The 22,135-nt window shown below is 37.3% G+C and overlaps 1 protein-coding gene across 4 annotated transcripts in view; it reads right to left on the reverse strand.

Moving 5' to 3' along the window:
- The window catches only part of SRBD1 (S1 RNA binding domain 1), a 130,609-nt gene that overhangs the window by 1,828 nt on the left and 106,646 nt on the right, over positions 1 to 22,135 (reverse strand). For all 4 annotated transcript variants that reach the window (XM_032985314.2, XM_032985312.2, XM_032985311.2 and 1 more), the window contains 4 exons: positions 18,021 to 18,127; positions 15,228 to 15,404; positions 12,331 to 12,483; positions 282 to 466 (listed from right to left, as the gene is read on the reverse strand). In XM_032985314.2, the coding sequence (XP_032841205.1) occupies positions 282 to 466; positions 12,331 to 12,483; positions 15,228 to 15,404; positions 18,021 to 18,127 (622 nt within the window). The remainder of the gene's footprint in view (positions 1 to 281; positions 467 to 12,330; positions 12,484 to 15,227; positions 15,405 to 18,020; positions 18,128 to 22,135) is intronic.

The following is a 22,135-nucleotide window of genomic DNA, read 5'->3' on the forward strand; positions in this document are numbered from 1 at the left end:
TAGAGCCAACATATTGAAACTATTTCATTTGTTAACAGCCATACAACTCCCCTTCCTACAGCTGAAAATGCTATGATTTAAGACAGGATTCACACTCTTTACCTACTGAGCTGGAAAGAAACATCTGACTATGATATAGCCTCCACCTTGTCCGAGAAAAGAAATGGACTTATACATCCATGAAAATCCACTATTGACTTTGAAGAAGAAAATGTGCTATTTTAAAACTGGTACGTAGAACAATCAAACTTGAGATTACAAGCTTCAAAACAAAGGTTTACCTGTTCGTATGTCAAAGCCTTCAGGCTGAGTCAGACCATCAATGATCAGCTGCAACGTGTGCACTGTTGTATTTAGCCTTTTGGCTGTGTTTTCCAGTCCTTCCTTTTGAATTACTGCATTTACTTTTTGCTGCATATCTGATGTTCCTATGTCATTTGTGTTTCCTCCAATGAAAGATAAAAACCTGGAAGTTCAAACAAAGATACAGAGAGAGATTTGTAACACCCTTTAGAGGGAACTGAGCCTCTTCTATATTCAGGAGGTTTAATTGCTTTTGCATTGATGCATGAACAAAACTTCTGATAAAAAAAAATATGAGCCGTGAACAGTTTCCCAAGTGCATATCCTCTCAACTCATCACTGATCAGAGACATCCATGGAAACTTGGAGCCCACCTGTATACATGTATCTCCTGGAATATATTACAAAACTAGAAGCAAAATTTCAAAATGTAAATCACTTCTCAGATCGATAAGTTCATTTCATGATAAAACCAAATCTGATTATGACAAAGATTTTACCATGAAAGTTCCCTAGAAATAAGTGAAAGTTCTATAATATGGTTGTTTTTATTACAACTCATTCAAATTAAAATGAATGACAATTTAGCGAAACATTTAAAATATTAATGTGAAGTATCTTTAAACAAATTTAAGAAAAATTTTACATAAAATACTTCCCTTGTCTATAAACTTTATGATTAAGAACAATTAGTTTTTCAGAAAGTAGGAAATAATCAAGTCAAAATAATAACACACAACACAAACACCCTTATCCTTCTGCATTGTCACATACATACACACATTGCAGATTAAGAAATATTTGGATGGTTATCTAAAAAGGCTTAAAAAATATTTAAAATAAATACGTCTTGATCTGTTTTTCTAAAATAAAAGAAAAAAACCCAAAATGCACTTACTGAGGTTTTTAGTTCAGCAATGTTGGCAGATACGCCGAGAAGCACAGAGAATAGATGACAAAAATTCACATTCAGACCCTACTCATTATCAGGAGTGAAGTCTTAGACAACATTTATAAATCACTGAGTAGATGCCCTTATTTTACTGACAGACTTAATGCAAAACAAGTTTTTAATGTATATAAACCAATGAAAATGAGGATGCAGCTCTCAAACTGAGCCACCTTGTACTGAAAGGAATTTGTCCTTCTCTCAGTAGACACTTCAGTTACATGTCATGCTGCCCTGCTCTGCATATCACCATGAATAAGCCTCTTCTCTCCTGTGTTACCACGTCCCTTATTGCTGGGGGGAGGCACGTGTTTTTTGCATGCCCTCAACTGCAGCGGACAGGTAGAATTATTGTCCCCATCCTCCAGTCTGAGTAAGCGTTCCTTCCAAATTCCTAGAAAAGATCCCTCCTTCCTGTCCTTATCCTACTTCACAACAGGCATAAATCACAAGCCACAACAGCAGTCCTGACCAGCAGGCTCACACCCTGCACTTCGGAGCGGTCTGACACGTTCCAGCTCCCTAAGAAAGCAAAAGCCTCCGGTACTCAGCCTCCTTTACCCTCCTCAAAAATACATGCTGTGTTTTTAATCAAAAAGTGAGGCTAGTATTTCTTTTGGCTGGACACCCAGTGGAGTTTGTTTTGTTTTGTTAGTTTGGGTTTGTTTTTTTCTTTGTTTTGTTTTAGTTTTGTTTTGGCTTTGTTTGGTTTTGGTTTTGTTTGGTTTTGGTTTGTTTGGTTGGTTGTTTTTTTTTTTTTATATGAGGAACCCAACTGACATTATTTCAGGTGATGAACAATAAACAGCTCTATGCACTGAAATTCAAAATTAAAATTTCTTTTTGAAAAATATAAATTGAAGGAACACAATTAAAGCACTATATGACACTTAGTAAAGCACAAAATTCATCTTTGAGCACAAGGGCAAATCTTCACTCCCAAATGTCCACTAATTTCATCAAAAGGAGAACATGAATTAAAATTGGCTGCCAGGACTTCCAATTTTTTACTGAATTCAAACACAAGCATAGCGATTTAAGTGTACTGTTAGCTAAAACACATATATTTTCACTTAACAGTGATATAACTTTCACATTAATTTTCTGAACATGTATAGATCTTTTATGTGGCAATGTGTGAGGAAAAAAATAAAAATTAATAAAGGTTCAGTGCATGATTCAGGATTTACTGAATTTTGTTTTGACAAACTGCATTTCAACTTCCGACATGACTTTCTAAAGTAGCTTGAGGTGGTTTTGAAACAAAATAAATATCAAAACAGATGCATAATTGTTCATAATATTAAATATAAGTTTTTACCTTCCGTAAAGCAACAACAAAACGCTACTACTACTACAATATTTAGTCTAACAAGAGCCTATAGATGAAAAATATCAGACCTCCTATGAAACCATCTTCTGTTGGTGTCAAAAAGAGCACTAAAAGTGGTTGTGATGGTAATACAGAGAACGCGCGTAGGCGCTGGTGAAGCACTGCTCGCCCAGTGCCGTGGGGCTGCTGACTGACACCCGTGGGCAGACGGACAGGGCACCAGCGACAGGCAGCAGCTGCCCCAGCTCTGACTGATGGGCCAGATGTAACACAGCAAATCTGACCAGCCTCATGACTCAGCCTTTTAAATAATGTATCCTTTACTGCCCGCCCCTGTAAACAAGTTTGCTGACATCCACGCACTTGGCTTTATTTCACTTCAAGTGGAAATTCAGCTCGAGTACCTCCACCGAGTAACATTTTCTCACCATTGGGATTTCACAGAAGCGCATTCACTCTGTAAAACGGTAACAGGGAGGGTTGTGCGTCTAGTAAGTGCAACCACATGGCACAGCCACCGATGCATGAAAAACCCACCCAACCTGTTATGTACAGAACTGTCAAGTGTGTGGATGATGCAATCAGAATGCCCAGCGCTATGTCCAGCCCAAAACAGGACACAACCCAGGTGCCTGAGCCCTCAAGTACTATTCATGGAAGTTACTTCGTCCCCCACTCCTTCCTCTGCTTCGCCCACACTCTGGAAATCTCAATCAAAGTACTTACCTGATATTGAAAAGGATTCCCCATCTAGGCAAGGGTGCTAGGTTTGGGTCCTATGTTAGCAATTACAGTTGTTCAAATAAATTATTAACATAGTTACTACTCAGAATATGTGCCCAAGACTAAGTATATGATAAGTCCCACCAACCTCAGCAGCGTTATTAGTCTTCTAAAAATCAGGCATTTGGTTAAGAATATTTCAGAAATACAAGGTACATTATAGGTAGAACAGAGCACTGTAACAAGGTCCAGCATGCACCTACACTCACAAAAAATAATCTTTAACAGAAACATTATATTCCTATTTTCAAAATTCTCACTTTTTTAAGCTAGGTTTTGGTAAAACCTATGCACTAAAATAATTCCAAATAAAAATAGTTTCTTAGTGATTACAGATACAGTTTTTAAAAATACTGAATCTAGTTATATATTTAATGTATCATTTTCACTCACATGAACATAGCCTAAGAGCACTTAGAATAAAAAAATCAATATAAAGCACAAATCTCTGACTGAGCAGTGGCACATTATATTGATCACTTCTATTTTTAAAAGTCTTTGCTGAGAACGAAGTTAAATGTTTCCCTATTAAAAAAGCAACCCAACAACTTCCTTCAAGAGTTATCCCAAGGTCAGAAAACAAGGATATAGTCACTATTAAAACTGGGATATGGCTATGGGGGAAAAAAGACGTTTCCCTTAATTTACATATTTTGATCTTCATAATGTTAAGCTACCTCACCACAGCCTTCGACATCTCACTTACCCAGTGTGTAAATGACAGTTCCAGCTGTATGACATAAGAACATCAATGATCTGTGCAAAAATGAAAGCCCTTCAAGTTTTTGCCTGGCTACATATGTGAACTAAATAACATGTTGCAGTAGTTGAAGTGCTATATTTATCTACTAGAAAGATAAAACCTTAAAGTTAACAGAAATGGAAATGGGAAAGATGAGACTTTTTTTCTGAAGTGAGGTCATTCTTATAACAGATACACTATCCTATTTCCTCAAATGTTGAGTGTCTCAGTGACTGGCGAACTTTCTGTCCAAGGCACATCAACTCAGGTAAAAGCTGCCAGAGTCTTAGTAGAATCAGAACAGAGTGAAATTTAGCTGGTTTAGAGACTCTGAGTTTTATGGTTTTGAGATTTAGAGGATACTTAGAAACCTCTGCAACCACCTTAGTTTTAAAAGCAATCTTTGCAGTCTTACAAGACCTGCAGAGAATGGTCATGGCTAAATCACTCATGTTTTTATTTAATACATAATTTCATCCATCTTACCCAGATAAAGAAAGAAAAGTAGCATAAATGTAACAAATAAGCACATCATGTTCACTTAACATACACATCTGCACAAAATTATAGCACACCCCTTGCATTGCTTAAAAGATAATGCAAATTACAGTGGAATGCAAAAAACAGTCAGAAAAGAGTAAAATTATTACCAAGGGAAGCCTTCCGTACATTTTTACAAAGTTACTTTAAACACCCCAATAAGCTTCTTAAAATGTGCAGGAGTTCTACAGCTTTGCAAGGGTTTTAGTCACAGTCATTTCTGTTTTATGTAATCATTTCCAGCAACACAACTTAAGAGCAGGGAGTACTGCATTCATTACATTAAAGCAACATGATACACCATTACATCTTGTCACAGTGCACACATGAATTAATGGTAATGCAACATAATCACTCTGAAAACAAAAACAACTTTGCATTAGCATGCGCTTTGTTAGGTAAAATGTACATTCATGACAGTAGCAAACTTAAATTATGCAGACATTTAGAAATGTTTTGAAATGCAAAAGCATTATTTGTATAATACAGATGTTGATGTTGAGTGTTCTTGTTCTCACTAGTGATACAGATCCTCCATTGTCAACTACTGATGCAGATTATATATCAAACAATATTTGTGCATAACTCTGTAATTAGCTGCTGGGCACAGAAACTTAAAGTTTCAAATATATTTAAAACTACCCGTGTGGTTTAGGCAGATAAGGATATTTAACCAATATGTTTTTCCTCAAATGCATATATTATTAATATTATAGACTATCTGACTGCATGCAGAAGACCAAAAAACTCAGATAGTTTATGACATTTTGAACGTATAAATCTAAGAAACAACGAGTTTCTAAATGAGGAAAGAAATTCAGACAGGGTTACACTGCAGCATAGCCACTTTCCTACCATACCATTAGGCACGTTGTTTTTAACTGTTTTCATGACTAATCATATATAACAAGAGTAACCAGAGATACAAAATAGCGAAACATGATTCGTTATCCACAAAGAATTAGTACTACAGTTAAAGGAGATCATTCCATTTAAAAAGTTCATTTTCTTTTTTCCTTTATAATTGTTTTTTAAAAATGTAACCAGTAGGAAGTTACATAAGTTTCCAAAATTTAAACAAATGAAAAACTACCACTTGATTTACAGGTCTAGCATTTAGAATATAACTGGAGAATAATTATTTTTTTATTTCCAAGTTCTTTTAATCATTCGTGTTAACTCCATATTTTCCATCACAGAAAATTTTAAAAATGTTGTTCTTGGATAACAATTAGCAGTGAAATCCTTTTCTGCTCTTCTATTTACTGACAAGATAACTTTCAAAAATATGCCCTCTAAAAACCCAGCTACTAGGTTAATAGTCTGACCTGTGAATGAACTGGCCTTCTAAAGTGATGAATATGAGCTATTATTTATCAGGCTTAATGGCCCTAATTCTGCAAGTGTTCTCCTTAATTAGGGTTAGCCATTTCCTATTGGAAACTGTCATAAAGATTCATTAATTTACTCAGCTTTTCTTTTTAAAATGCCTAAAAAAAAGTTACTTAAGACTTCAGTAAAAAGTATTAATTTGCACATTAAATAGCCTGAATACACACACATACACACATGTGTGCGTGTACATGCAATTACAATCTTACTGAAGTAGACAAAAGATGTTTCTGATGACTTCATAGCAAATTTAAGGAAAGGCATCCTACCACAGTGGAAACTCCTACTCTGTAAAATATTCACATGTAGGCTACATTATTAAATAGAACAAAACTTTTTTTTTCATTGCTCAAACACCATACTAAGTAAGTATTCCCTCCTTGATTTCTGTTGCCCTTAAGCATTGCCTCAGTTGCTCATTGACAAGTAGGGGAGCTGGGCAGAAGCAAGCCAGCCCAGCAGAGAGCTGGACATGCTGTTAAAGGACAAGTGAGCAGTTCCATAAAGGGCAGCAGTTCCATAATCAGCTTTCCTTCTGCATTTTCTTGTGTCAGCTTTTCAGCATAGTAACTGAGATACTAGGGATCAGCTGCTACATCCACCCATGTAAAGAACAGCAGTAACACCAGAGATATTTGAGAAATGATCAATCTGTCTACAATGGAATATAAAATGTAAATGTACTGGGGATATCAAGCAGCATGATCAACACACAGCAAAGGGTGAGGCATGAATCTTCATCACAAGTCATTCTGCTCAGTACATCAAAAACTTCTCTTAAGGCATAACCAATCGCCGTGATCATCACTACCCTCTACCAGGCAAGGTCCTAAACCTGGGTAATTATCCAAGGAAGATCTTCACCTGCATTATGCTAAATCATAAGTTTAGAACTTTTATAAATATTGGTAAAATATTTCTAAGTCAGACTGACATACAACCTGTCTGCCAGATGCTGCAATCTGTGAGCAGCAAATACACATTCTGAGTGCCAACCTTTAGCAAAGAGCATTTTTATGAGATTTAAATAAAAATCAGTAAATGTTAAGATTCAGTCATACGAAACCAACTACACCCAGCAGACTGATACAACAAAGGAAAAACATTGCATTTTCTTTCCAGCATTATGGTTTATAAGCATAACCTGGTTGTAACTTCTTGGGACTTCCTAAATGTTTCCTCAGTTTTCCTAGCAGTTCTTTTACAATATGTACCAAGAAATTGGATATGCTCTACATGTTGTATTAATTGTATGTAGAAGATTCTGCCACTATAAACTCGTTCTCACATATAGATTTTTCAGAAACTTAAAACACAGCTCTGCTTTGCAGGAAAATACACTGCCTACAAGGTTGTTTTTTAATTTTATTTAACTTTTAGGAAATTCTGATTTATTATGTTTAGAGGTGTTTGTAAGCTTGATTGCTGCACATGACAAAGCCAAGCTTTAACAGTGTGGAAACCATGAACAGAAAGGTTTTGGTCATCTACAGAGTGTGTTAAATCACCATCAGGATGTTTTCCAATTATTTTACAAAAATTGTACAGATTTTAAGTTAAGATATTTAAATGCCATTAATCAATCATACCAGCACCACTTGTGCCACTGTAGTAAAGATTACATCAGTGTTTCCATTATTAAAACCCTATTTTTCAGAGTTTTCTAATTCAGCCATAAAAATTGGCTCCAGCCTAGAGCTTGGCAACCTAAGTCACCACTTGGGAGCAATTCTTTTAACCATTTTTTTTTTTTTTTTTTTAACGGATTGGCCTTTCAAGCTACAAAATAGTTCAGAAAAAGAAAATTAGTGGTTTCAAATTTTGGTGAACTTCTATCCCTCAAAAACATTGTTCTAAAACCTGACAATTTTGTGTGTCATAGATCTGTAATGTGGACTGCTGCTTTTGGGTAATTTGGATAGAAGCAGTAGATAAAAATCACCAGTTTATTTTGTTTAAATATAAATGTAATTTCCCATGAAAACTTTTAATCCAATAAAATTTTCACTGATCTTTCTCATGGCAAGATGTGGCAGACAGTGCATGAAGAAGCCTTTATGACTGATTTATGCAGCATCTATTCCATTAACTTTAATTTCTGCTGTAAGAGGTATATAATATTGTATTTTGATTTCTTGAATCAAACCTGCCCATCTTCAAGACAACATTTCTGCCCTTTGGTAGAACAGATCCACCTGTGAGCTTGACATGGTTCCTGATGAAATTATGTGCAAGAACAGAAAAAGAAGAAGAAAATACTCTGAAAGCAGCAAAGCAATAGAACTCCTTTAAAATTTATGTTGTTTAGAAAGATATGTATTAAGTACCAATTTTAACCCACTTCTAATAGTCTCAATTTTTCTCATGCACATTAACTTAAAATATAAGAATTGTCGTCGTGGTTTGAGCCTGTACGGCAGCCAACCACCACGCAGCCACTCTCTCTCCCTTCTCTTCCAGCAGTAAGAAGGGACAGAGAGCCAGGCTTGGGGCTCGAGATAGGACTGGGTTGGGGAAAAAATCCCCCTTTATGGTCACGAGCAAAAGGCAGACTCATTAGGGGAAGAAAAAAAGAACATACATTTATTAAAGACACTAATAACACGTAACAGAGTAGGAGAGTGAGAAGCATTGACACATTTTGAGAACACCTTCCCCCCACCTCTCCCTTCTTCCCGGGCTCAGCTCTGCTCCCGATATCTCTACCTCCTCCCCCAGGGGCGCAGGGGCAGGGAATGGGGGGTGCAGTCAGCGCTGCCACTTTCTCCATCTTTGGTGGGGGCAGCTTCTGGAACTTGTTCCCCCTGCTCCATCGTGGTCCCCCTCTCACAGGAGACAGTCCTCCACAAACTTTCTCCAACATGAGTTCCTCCCACGGGCCGCAGCGTTCCCCACACTGCTCTGTCACGGGTCACCAACTTTCTCCGACTGGATTCTCTCCCATGGCTGCAGCCCTTCCCGAGCTGCTCCGGCGTGGGACACCCCCATGTGCTGCAATCCTCCCAGCGCTGAATTACAGCAGTGGGGCTACCTTTTCCCACAAGATCCCAGCCTTCTTCAGGCACAGCACCTTGATCATCCAGGTGGAAGCCACAGGCCATAAATCAGTGTCTGCTCCACCGTAGATCTCCATGGGTGGCAGGGGGGGCCGCCCTGCCGTCTCCCCACAGGATACAGGGGGGTGTCTGCTCCGGCACACCTCCCCCCTCCTTTCTTCCTCCGTTCCTCCACTGACCTTGGTGTTCATGCAGCTGCAGCAACTCCTCCTCACAAGTCCCACTGCACGTCACCACGTCCCTTCTTAAATACGTTATCGCAGAGGCACAGCTCATTGGCTCAATTTTCCAAACAGAAGTGGAGCTGACTTGGAGCTGGGGGAGCTTCGAGAAGCTTCTCAAAGGGGGCCACTCCTATAGCCCCTTCCCCTGCCACCAAAAAAACCACCACTCACTCAACCCAGGACATTTATCAATTAGGTTTTAAACCTAGTTTAGCTCTAACATGTTAAAAAGTCCTTTGGATGCTGATTTCAGTAAAACACCTCAAATGAACAACACGAACATGATTTGATGTTCAGGATCTCAGAAGCTCTCATGAATGCTGGCTCAGCAAAAGGGAATGACAAACCCAGTCCCATCCATTGCCTATCAAATTCAGCAAAACTTGTCAACAGCCTCAATAAGATTTGGACTGAATCTTCCATGCAGTCTGAATTCCTAGTAGAATTTTTCCTTAATTCATATTTAGGCAGCAAATTGGTTTGGAAAGCTGTTTCCCTAAGTTCCAAGAAGCTTAACAGCTCATATGCTTTTTTTGAAAAGTATTTTAAATACATAATCATTTCTAAATTATAGCATTATTTGCTTGAGGGGAGGATGTCTGGTTTATATTTAGCCCTTATATAATCAGTGTCAATTTTTAATACCACACTTCTTGGCATTTGTCAGTTTGCTACAAAGCTGTATTTTCTTTTCTTCAAACAGAAATTGGCAATGAAAAAACATTAGAGATATTTGCACCCTTCCCGACACCATTTTGTGACATCAGGCCGGTGAATGTTAATACAATCTATACCATAAAAGTTACCACCTTCATATTTATCGAGCTTTCAAGGAAACTATCTTTTGATTGCAAGAAAAAGAAAAATACCATTGGACATAGAGTAGATTCATAGAAAGCAAAGAAAGTACTTGGATTTTTTTTTTCCCCCCCTTTTTTTTCTTTTTTTTTTTTTTTTTTTTAAACACATCAAACTATATGTACAGATACTCATAAATGTAAGTAGTAAGACAACAGAAAAAAGCCCAAAGAAAACAGAAAAGACTGATTCAGTTACAAAGACAGATGTTGTACTTACTGGTTTTGGTGTTCCATTAGCAGATATTGTTACTGTGCTTTTATATTTGTTTTGATATCAACTGATATTCTTTTCACATCAGCCTTTAAGTGAAAACTGTAACACTGTGAACACCTTTTCTGATTACTTTCTTAGTGTACTAGGGCTGGAAAGCTAGATGGACTATTAACCAAATCCTGACTACTTCATATTTAAATTGAATGAAATACAATATTGAAAATCAACATTAATTTTTAATAACCATTAAAAAAAAAAAAAACCACAACCCACAAACATTGACTCACTCTAAATCTCCAATAGGGGTGACCAAGCTTCCTCACCCTATAAGCCACCCACCAAATGTAAGATCATTAAGTTCAAGACCCTGCTTGATATTTTCCACAGCTAGAACTAGTAACAAATGCTGATCCATAAGGAAAAGGGAAATGGTTGTGGAAAAGGAGAAACTGAGTTTATTTACACATTGCACAAAGAGCATGGACTCTAGCAGACAATTGCACGGTGGCCCTAGCATCAGGCACAACAAAGAATGAACTGTGACAGGGAGAGGATGGAAACAGAAGTGCACTGCATGCCCAGCAGAAGGAAAGCATGCAGACCTATTCATAAGTTGTGTGTGCAATTATCTCCACCAGAGAGAGAACAGAGCACACACTGTAGGGAAGGTGTCCTAAAAATGCAAGGTCCTGTAAGACTTTTTCAGATAAGAAACTCAAACTTCATGGATTCAGAAATTCAGCAGATCTCTCTGAGGCTTAAAGATGGTTTTGTTCATACAACAGGAAGCTCGACTCTTTCTCCAAGAATAACATTCTCAACAGAGGTCATAAGAATCCTAAAGCATCTAGCTACTGTTGAAATTAACTTCAGCACACTTTAAGAAAAGAACCTGTTCACTGCAAATCACTTAAAAAAATAAATATACGCTGGTTTACGGTAGGAGATAATGTTTTCTCAAGAGGACAAGTGGAGTCCAATTTCAACCAGGGCTGATGATAGAAGAGATCACAGTTTATACTAGCATTTATCAGCTGCAGTATCCCCTAACCAGAGGCACCTATACAGAAACCATTCTCTTCCTTTAGCCAAAGATCACTTAGTAAAACCACCATGGTGTTCATGTATTTGGGAACTTAATCTATACACCTTAAATTAGATCTCGTAACATCAGAATTTAATTTTAAAGGCTCATAATAAAGACACATAATCACATTGTCCATGCACTTCTGTGCACACTCAAACATACAAATAAAGAAAATCTGGTGGTCAAAATTCACAAAATTCAGTTTGGTACATGCTGAGCATAATCAACAATGTAAAAGCAGTTCTTGATGAAGATGTATTAAACTACCACTGACTGAAAATTGCATGGCATTTCAATTAGATTATTCTTAAGAACAAATAAAATTTAATTTAGTTATGGCCTTTTACATAATATAAGGAGGCAAGGAAAAAAATCAGTTTTTAGACTTTTATAACTATGATTTGTCTTCACACTTTGTAAACTGAAAGTCCAAACTGAAAGCAATGTGTGGCATAAAGAGAGTTGGCAAACAGAAGGAAATTTAGAACAGTGGACTCAGTGGTGATACAAAGAAGACAGGGAAATGAGGAAAGTCACCAAGTTTTGAAAATTCACTGGTTTCCTCACTGAAAAGCAAAGTGAAAAACAAAAACAAACAAAAAAAAACCCACAAAAGAATAAAACCATGAAGTTGCATGCACATAAAAGGCAAAACACACAATTTGAAACCCTTCACTTGCAAAGAACTTCTGAAGCATACCTTTTTCTTGAAGAAAGGGGAGAAATCATCAAATCGATATAAGTATTCCTGTCTCAAAAGGTTGAGCAGGCTGTTATCAGAAAAAATCAGTATTTTCATTTTAAAAATTGACAGTGCCAATGGTTCAAAAGCTTTCCCACTGCTTACCGTGTTGCAATGTTGTAAGACTCTGGATGAATGCAAGTTTGGTCCAACGGATTGGGCTGTCGCAAGGCATATGGTGTTGGTTTGCTCTTCTTTTTACCCTGTGCACCTGCTTTGGTTAGAAGTGCATGACTTCCAAGTCCGCTTTTCTTACTACTGTCAGAAATGAAAAATTGACATTCTATTCTTAATGAACAAAATTCTAGCCCAGTGCTCACACATGAAAAACTCAGGCTTTTATATAATGGTCATTCTTTAAAATAAAAAAAAAAAAAGCACAAAGTCCTTAAAAGGTCATTGTGAGTGAATCTTAACAATGCAACTATAGCATAAAAATAAACATGTCAATGTATGCATAAATTAATTTAAAATAGAAACAAATATTCTGAAGGGATTCCATGCTTCATCAGAATTTCTTCATGATGACAAGATTAAAAAGAAAACACTACACAACCTATTGTATTGTTTGCAACCAGAATAGCACCTTCTTTCTGTAAAATGGGGAAAATTGCATTTACCTACTTGATAAAGAACTTCTGAGGATATTTTCATACTTAACTGTTGATTAATAGCTGCAACATTTTAAATTTGAAAAATGTATAAACAAAAATTCCTATTCATACCATCTTTAGGTAAGAAAATTTCATGTCAGGCATACGTTCAGAACAAGGAAAGTATGTGAATTCTTAAACATCAGAACTCCTTAAACCACATTTACTGACTACATAAATTTCTGAAGAGATCTGCTTAAACATGGTCCAGGTCAAAACATGAAAACTTTCAAACCAAAAGAACTCAGACCAAGATTTGCTTAGAACAGAAAAAAGCTAAAGGTCAAATCTACCACTGATATAGAATTTATAAACCAATTTTTGCAAAAGTATCTTAATACAGCTTTCCTTAAAACTTAGTTAATAAATTACTGACTCCTAATCAGTTAGTTTCAGGTAGCATTTGGACTGGGTGCTTCCCCCCCCCCCCCCCCTTTAATTGGCTGGATAAAGAAAATGCTCCGACCTCTCAGAGAGATCCATGGACAGATTGCCCACATTGACAGGAGGACTTTACAGAAGATAGGAGAGAAAGAGATCTATCTTCATGTGTGTAGCATATTTACAACTGTCACACTTCTTCCTTTAAAGTTTTCCTTAAGTAAAAAACATGTTCAGGATACAGTAAAGGCACCAAATGATTCCTACTAGATAAGGCTCCTTTCTTGCCTCCTTTCCTTTTTATTTTTTTTCCCTAAATCACAAGTGGTTCCTGCTTTTGCAGAACAAAAGAGAACACACTGAAGGTCCTGGAACTAGCACTTGCACTTCAGGCTCTACCTATGCATTGACTGTTGGCAGAAATGCAGTCACAACTTTCTTTTTCTGTATCAATTTTTAAAATAACTGCTATTTGTTAACTTCCAAGTCCAAAGCAAAAAAACTAATCCATACAGCACTCTATAGCCATCAACATGATTAAAGAGGATGAAAATGAAATGTTCTCAAAGTCCATTTCAAAAACGTTTGTTTTTGCCACCTGGGCCCACAAGAAATGTTGTGGAGGCAATGGTTTTAGAGCTTTATTTTGGCCTCAAACTCCAAAGTTATAGCAGATTTCTCAGGTTATACAGTGTTCTCAAGTTTTATGGAATCTGACTAACATCAGAAGCATGCTCCAGCAAGGGAAAAAAAATAAAATACAATGTTCTTAAACATTTCACCAGTAAAGTTCTGGGGGGGAAAAAAAAAAAAAAAAAAAAAATCAGCCTTTTCTTCCTCTGTTGTTCTGCAGCATTCACTAGAACAGATCCATACAACGTAAGACCTATCGATCATCTACGGCCTTGAAAGCAATTTTATTGGTTTTCTGGTGCTTACAGTGCGCACCGTTTGGCCTGCAGCATGTGTCTCCCTGCCAGATGGGCAACCAATCTGTGTACCTTCCACCCGGGCAGTAAGCCAGTCCCAACGTGCCTACCTCCTGCCTGGAAGTTACGCGTGTGCTGTTTGGCCAGCAGCAACTGGGAATACAGTATGGCTTCTGAGCATTGGTTTGGCAAAAAGATAAGACATGCTTCCCAGGAAAATATTTCTTGAGAAGAGTCAGTGGCAAAAGGGTGGGCATGGTGCTACCACTGTGCGCTTTCTTAGTTCTTTATATTGGAAGGAAAAATGGGAAAGGCAGGAGAAAGAGGCATTGCCCTAGAAAGGGGACTTTCAGTTGTGGAGAGGAAGGATTTCGGGTCAAGAGGAGAACGATGAATAGTTTAAACAGGGAAAGACTAGGTACAGAAACAGGGAATGAGATGGCAGGGAAAAGGACTGTTGGCAAACTGGACTTGGGAAAGGGCCTCCCATATTTGATACAGAGAGCAGTCACATCACACTTGTTAGGCACAGGAGTGTAACACAGAGAGGGTTTGATCCCAGCAGCTTTCTCTCTCCAGGTAATGGAATTTAAACTCTGAAAATCCACTCTGCTCTGTTACATTCTTTACCACATTAAAGTAATAAGTAATAAAGTAATAAGTAATATTTACCACATTAAAATGAATTTACAAATCGCTAAATTATGCCTGAAACACAAAACTAAGGTTTTAGTATCTCAGATCATGACATTACCACATGCCAAATTTCTTCTACCAATTCAGTGGCAGAATTTGTAATTAAACTTACATGCTTATTGAAACCTCTGAATCTGAGTACTAGGCTAATAAGCCACAATTATTCAGAGGAAGAACTATCTTCAATCACTGTCTGAGAAGTTTATTTGTTAAGATGGTATCTTCTAGAGTACAAAAGCCTATGACTACTCAAGTCCAAGCCTGAACACAAAACAGAAAAGGGGAAAATGTCTTCTCATACTATTTTGGAAGATTTAATGAAGATAGCTAACATCTCTATTACCTGCAGAAGGTCTTTATATATTCTTGATTGAATCTGATGAAGCCAGCACACTGTTGGAAGGATTTGGGACCCAGACCTTTAACTTCCTTGAGCTGTTCTCGGTTTATAAATGGTCCATTCTTCTCTCGCCATTCAATTATATTTTTAGCTCTGTTAGCATTCAGTCCTGCAATATGTCTAAGATAAAATTTTACAGAACACATTTATTACCATTGAACAGTCATTAATACAAGTGCTATCCCTTATAAGGATACATATTACCATAGAAAATCTGGTTTACAAAACTTAAGAACAGCTAAGAAATTTGCAAGTAGACTCCCAGGCCAAAGGCATCATCTGGAAAAGGATCCCTTCTCTTAGCTCTACGGAAGGAATCCACTCAAGTCAACAAAATTTGGTACAGCAATACAGTTCTGCACATACCTTAACTAGTAAGCCAGGGATGTGTAATTTATGATCTGTTGGCTATTTTTGTAATGCCAATTCAATTTGTCATGTCTTATGGCATTCCTCCAGCTGCTCTCTTCAGGAAACAACATGGGAGGAGGGTTCAGGACAGACAGATTGTTCCTGTGAGAACAGCCTTCTCTCAGCTATTCTCTTCCAATGGTGCCGCAACACCTTGACCCAACATGAAGGGCTGATGCCTGTTATCCAGAAGGAGAGTGGCTGGGGGCCTCTTGCTTTCCTGACACAATTTAATAGCTCCCCACTGCTTGTTCCTTTTCTCTCAGCTCCTCTAGAGATAAAAGAGCAGCTGAGAACAGGCTGCATGAATTGTTCTGAGGGCAACTAATTTCTGGCAAAGGACTTACCTGTGAAGTGTAACTGCAGTTAGCCAAGTTCCTTCAGGAAGCAGTGGGTTTGCTGCACATTTTTTGTGTGTATGTGTGAGTACAGGTTTCTGTGTGTGGAGTATGTTAACCATAGAAAGAGAGAAAAGAGCTGTGGTGGGCAGTTACTCCTGGTACTAGAGAATGAAATGTCACCCATTTGGGTTTGTATATCAGATGCCATTGCTTTAAGTCAATGGCAGCAGAGACCCATTTATGGAATGGCCCAGGCTGATTCTAAAAAAAAAAAAACCAAACCCACCAGCAAACCTGGCAAGAATAGTCAATAATCAAGGAAAAAAAAAAAAATCCTTCCATTATTCTCATCCTCAAGCAAAAGTTAAAAATATTAATCTGAAGTTGGTGAAACCTCAGAATTAAACTGCAGAGACACACCTTTAACCACAGACAAATTATTAATCACTAGGAATGGAATTATCTTCAAAATTTTCTTAGAAACATTATGAAATCCAGCTTATTTAAACTGACAAAGGAACATGACACAGAGTTCACAGAGTTTTCCACTGATGATCTCAAGTCTTTCAAGTATGATACTCAGCAGCAATGTAAATACTGTAGCATTGTCATCCCTTCCACATGCAGTATCTGTCAAGAAGTGTATTTGATACATCAGAAAGCACGAGCAGAAGGCCCTGCTCATTGTATATCCTATCTAGGGTGACAATTTCATATACTGTATATCTGAGGGAAACTTAGACTGCATCTACACAGAGCGGCATAACTGAACTGAAGGGGATCGTGCTAGATCTAAAACTTGATGCAGCACATGCATACGAGAATCCTAAGCCAGGTTAATTAGACCAAAATACTTAGCCAACATGGTTATGACCTGTAACCATGACTGGCCAATGTCACTCCACATTCACAGTTTTGTGGAGGCACAGTAGCACCTCAGCCTGGTGCCCTCTGCTGAACTGCACAATACAGTTGTATCCTGCGGAAGGCTGACCGTGCTCACCTGCTGCACTTGCTCAGCTAGGCTTTTACTCATGGAATACAAGCAGGTCACCCTCATTTACTAGTAGGTACTGTTTGCTTTCTTACTAATAGCTGATAAAATCTGAAAGAAGGTAAGACAGAGGCAAATCAGGAGTCAGGCCAAGGACTGGGTACATGGAAGAAAGAATATGGAATTGAAAGTGGAAACAAAAAAAACAGACTAGCAAGAGAGCCTCTTCCAAAATATGGAAAGATGTTTTCAAGGAATTATTATAAGGGATTAAAAAAGTAAAGATAAAGCTAGCAAGAATACATTTTTCCTAACTTTGATACCTAAAACAATTGTCACTACCAAGATTATGGACATTCTTTTTCTTCCCCTCCTACTACAGGAGATGACAGCAATATTTCTGATCTTCTGAGAGGCTTTTTAGCTAAATGATTCTGAATTCTACACACTCAAGAGAGAATGAGCTTTTAATTTCTAACCAAGAGAAATAAAATCCAGAACATTTTCCAAGTAAATATGGCATAATTACTTAAAAAAAAAAAATCAGTAAAAACGGATATACTGTTCAGCATTTTCCCCTTAAATCTTTCCTTTTCTCCTTTCCTCGCCCAACTTTTACAACCTGTTCCACTTAGCAGCACCTATAAAAATACCTTCTAAGAGACAGAAAGTACATTTGAAAACCCCTTTCTCAGTGTAAAAATACAAATTAATTATATAAAGTTTTCTAAAATTGCAGTGTTGGCTCAAAATATTTAAATATCTGTTTTTCTCCAAAGAATAGTTTTACTCTGGAGAATCACACATACCCTTAAAAACTGCCTCTTAATGATCCAGTGAAATACTGTCTTAATGTGTCATTTTCATGTAATTGGAAGTTTAACACAAGAGCCATTTGCTCCAGCTGAGCTTGAGTCAGATGGCAGACTAAACAGAGACTCTGTGATCCAGAGCCATGTAATTACTGGAATAGGAAAATGTTTGACTCACCTTAATAGTATTTCTGAGCAGATGTTAATATCAACTCCTACAAAGCTGACACACTCTTCAACCACACTGTCCAGAGTTGCTTTGAGCAAAGTCTGTGACACATCATGCTGAGAAACAGAAATGGAGATACCGGGTTACTGAAATATCAAAGTATACATAATTAAGAACTGCAAACAACACTAACACTAATAAAATAGTTGCTGGAACTTTTCAATATCTTATATGAGGGTACCAGTTAAAAACATAAATTGTAGAAGCTTTCCAGTATCTGTTTGCAACATCTTTGTCATGATACAAATCCACAGAATAAGACACTCCACATTACATGATGCAGGGGAAAAGTTATTAAAAAAAATACAGTAAAAACAAAACTATATTAAACAGATAATGATTACTCAAAAGGAGTAATGCTTCTGTTCATCCACTGTCTTGTCTTTAATCTGACATTTATTTAGCTATAATATCAGTTTATTAAAAATAAGATAATTTAATAAAAAGGTATTTAGAGAAAAAAAGCACAAATGCTGTACTTTTGCACCTGTGTATACAAATTTTTCCAAAATTGTCCTAATTATGAACATCACACTACAGTACAGTTATTTACTAAAAGAACAAGGCAGGTATTGTATGAGGGTGGGCAATACATAAGGTACATATCAGCCCTGCAGCAACAAAATGTTTCAGATTTTGAACAGATATTTCTGGGAAGATTGGCAGGTCCTTGACCAAAGCACCACTAATGGAAATTCTTCCAGTTTTTCCATTATTGTTCATAGTTTTTCCCCCTTTTTTCCTCCTCTAAAAGAAAAATCAGTCACACTTGTCAAAGATAAAAGTTCTGAAGCTCTAAGATTTCTTTTCCTCCACAACGTAGGCATACTTCAAGCTATAACTGCTAGTTATACACAAGCCCATCAGTGCTTAGAAGTCAAACCTGGAGGGAGAAGCCTCTCTAAATGCAAGAGCTAATTCAATCACTATGTTGGCTTAGCTTCAGGGCTCTTATACGTCACTCATGTAAATCTGGGTTGATCTGTTGTGGTTTCATGATGCATTCATTTAGGACATCAAGCTGGATCCAAGCCAAGACACCAAACACTTCATCCACTACTTTGTTTTACCTTCTAAGCCATTCAGATCTTTTAAAGATTTCACAGTTAAATTTAACATGCCAACACCATCAATCTCAATCTACTAATATTGGTAGTTCATGAAGTAGTGGTTAATAACTGAAACAATTGTAAAACTTATGGCAATGTACTTCATAGCCCCCTCATTTCAGGTAATGGTAATGTGCTGTACTTTCATGATGTGACACATAACAAAGCTACTAACAGGAAATGCAAATTTTGCTAATGTTACTCCTCCCATATAAAGTTCACATGCAAAAAGCCACATACATGCCGAAGTACCGGCATTTGCACAGTCTTGGCCTCACAACCATAAAGCTTACTTGTATACTTTGCAGACCAAGTGTCAGTTTCTACTTACTAATGTGTGGCTTCTTTTATGAATAAAGAGATATAAACAATAAACACACACCCTAAAAAGTTTTATGTTTCTGTATTTCTGACTTACTGAAGAAGCAGCTTCTCTTAATGAGGATGTTCTATATATTCTCTTCTCCTCCTGCCATCAGGCAGGTAACATACTAGAGCTATAGGGTTGCAGCTCACACTAAGACAAGAATGTATTTATATAACAGTTCAAGAACCAGAATAAAACTGTTCAGAAACAACACTAACATTTTCTCTTCTGTGCAGCCAAAGAACAGCTGCCAAATACTGGGCTAGATTTTCCATGATGAACCACAAATTAAAAAAAAATTAATAAGATGAAGACACTAAACTAACTTTTTTTTTTTTTTCATTATGATGGAGGAAAGCAAAAGGAGTAAAAAAAATGCAGAATACTCAAAATTTCCTTCTACTTTTAGGAAAAGCTACTGACTCCAAGGTACTTGGAAGTTGATTAGTGTGTAGTTTTGCAAGTTACATTAACAAGTTCCATTAACTTTTGCAGTTCTTGGCCAACCTCTAAAAAAATCTTGGTCTAAAACAACTACTCAGAATATAAAGTAGAGTCTGTGGCAGAGTATGGTAGACTGTTTCCCTAGGTTTCAGACTCATTCCTTAAGATATTATTCCTTCAGAAGGAATAACATGCTGTTATGTGATTCAAAACTGAGACATTCGTCATTGTCTCCACAATGCCTTACAGCATAGAGTGTAGCAAAGAAGGTCATCTATAGATCTGGCCTAATCTTTCTAAGCAGTTCTTCAGAAGAGAGTTGACTCAGCAGAGGCTTTATTTCCAGTCTGCTCCTCCCGAAACAAGAAAAAGATATATCACAATCAAAAGCTAAGCATTCTGAAATACCTCTGCTAGTGGAAGAAAGACCAGTGCTCACAGATCCTCAGTTTCAAATGCAAAGTTGGCATTTATCTGAAGATTTAAGTTTGTGGATGAAATAGTTTGTGTAAAATTCATGTGACAGAGCACACACAATTTGGACAAACTGTAATATTCAACTGTCTATTTCTTTTGCCAGGAAGGCAAGAAGTTCTCAGGTCTCTCAAAGATGATTGGTATCTTTTAACTTCATTGCTGCTTGACAGGTGCCATGAAAAAAGAAAACAAGACATGCACAAGTTGTTCTTGATTATTCCAACACATAAGAATTGCGCCACTTGGAATGGACATCACAGCATGTATGTGAAGATACCAATAAAGAAAAAGTGCAGATGTGACAGAACTGGATAAGCATAAGACAGCATGGTTAAAACAATGCCCAAGCTACCAATAACTCACAGAAGTAAGATACATTCAACTAGTGAATGACGTTAGGTTAAAACACTAGGAAAAACTTTCCAGACGGCAAGTCCGCCTCCCAAGATGCAGCTGCTGACCACCACAGCTTCCTTTTGCTATGATGATGAAATTTCTACATCCTTCTTTACATTGATACAAAGCACAGAGAAGTGTTGCGAATTCAGCTTTTAAAAGTAGTTGATCTAAAACATTATTATCCCAATACCATTGTCAAGACTTCATACTGCTAACAGGTGATGTTTCAGAAGGGTTTAAATTGCGGTGCATTTTCCAGTGTTCCAACAATTTCACTCATCTTTTCAAATATCAGAGGTTAGATGAAATTATATACTTTATATGCACCGGAGTGGTATCAGATTATTCAGACACCACCAGAAGCACACATACTTCCATACTACTCATTCACTACAACATGTCTGTAAAATCAGCAATCCCTCTAAGCTGCTGCATTAAGTGCAACAGAATAAAACATGCACAAATAAAGGCCAAGTCCGATATGTAAGGCTACTTTCAAAGTGTGCTTAGGCAGAATTTTATGTTGCACAGCCTCCAACAACCCCTCCAACACACCAATGTGGCAGATCGTTGTTTCAGTTGATACTCTGCAAATTCTTCTAAATAAAACAGTTTCATATTAGTACTAACTCTGAATGCACCCCTATCTGTGAGGGTGTCCCCGCTAAAACTGCTAAGTATTGTCTTTTTATTTTAATCAGAGTAACTCTTAATTACTATTTTTATCTGTGGAACAAATACCACAATTGCCCCCACAACTTCCCTTACAAAACCAGGATAAACTAGCTCCCTCAGACAGCTAAACCATTTGTACCAGGAGCTTACGGAGAGTCAAGCACTCGAGGTGCCTCAACAGCTATGCCCAACAAGTGGGAGCATGACCTTTGCTGGGATTTTCAAACCCCATCTTCAATTTACCACCCAAACAAATCACTCAAGTTTTATTAAAAGGATACTCAGAAATTACTACCATTAAAACATTCACTGCTGGAATAGTAGATCTGGAGCAGAAGACTTAATTTTGTATGATAATCTCCAAGCAATAAAAAGGATTGATACCCCCGTTTTATGGAAACCAAGGCCAGTAGAAATAAGGGACTTAGCACAAACTGCAGGATGTCCAGTGCAAATCTGAACTTTCTTTTGTCATCACTCTCCAACAACCAAAGCCACCTGGCTTCACAGATAACACTAAGAAGTACTTAGACACCTGTTTGATTTGATTTTTTTTTTTGTGCGAAGGACTGCAGAAATTAATCTGCCCTTAG

Source organism: Tyto alba, unplaced genomic scaffold (genome assembly GCF_018691265.1).
Source record: "Tyto alba isolate M040663 unplaced genomic scaffold, T.alba_DEE_v4.0 Super-Scaffold_16, whole genome shotgun sequence".
NCBI classification, from domain to species: domain Eukaryota; kingdom Metazoa; phylum Chordata; class Aves; order Strigiformes; family Tytonidae; genus Tyto; species Tyto alba.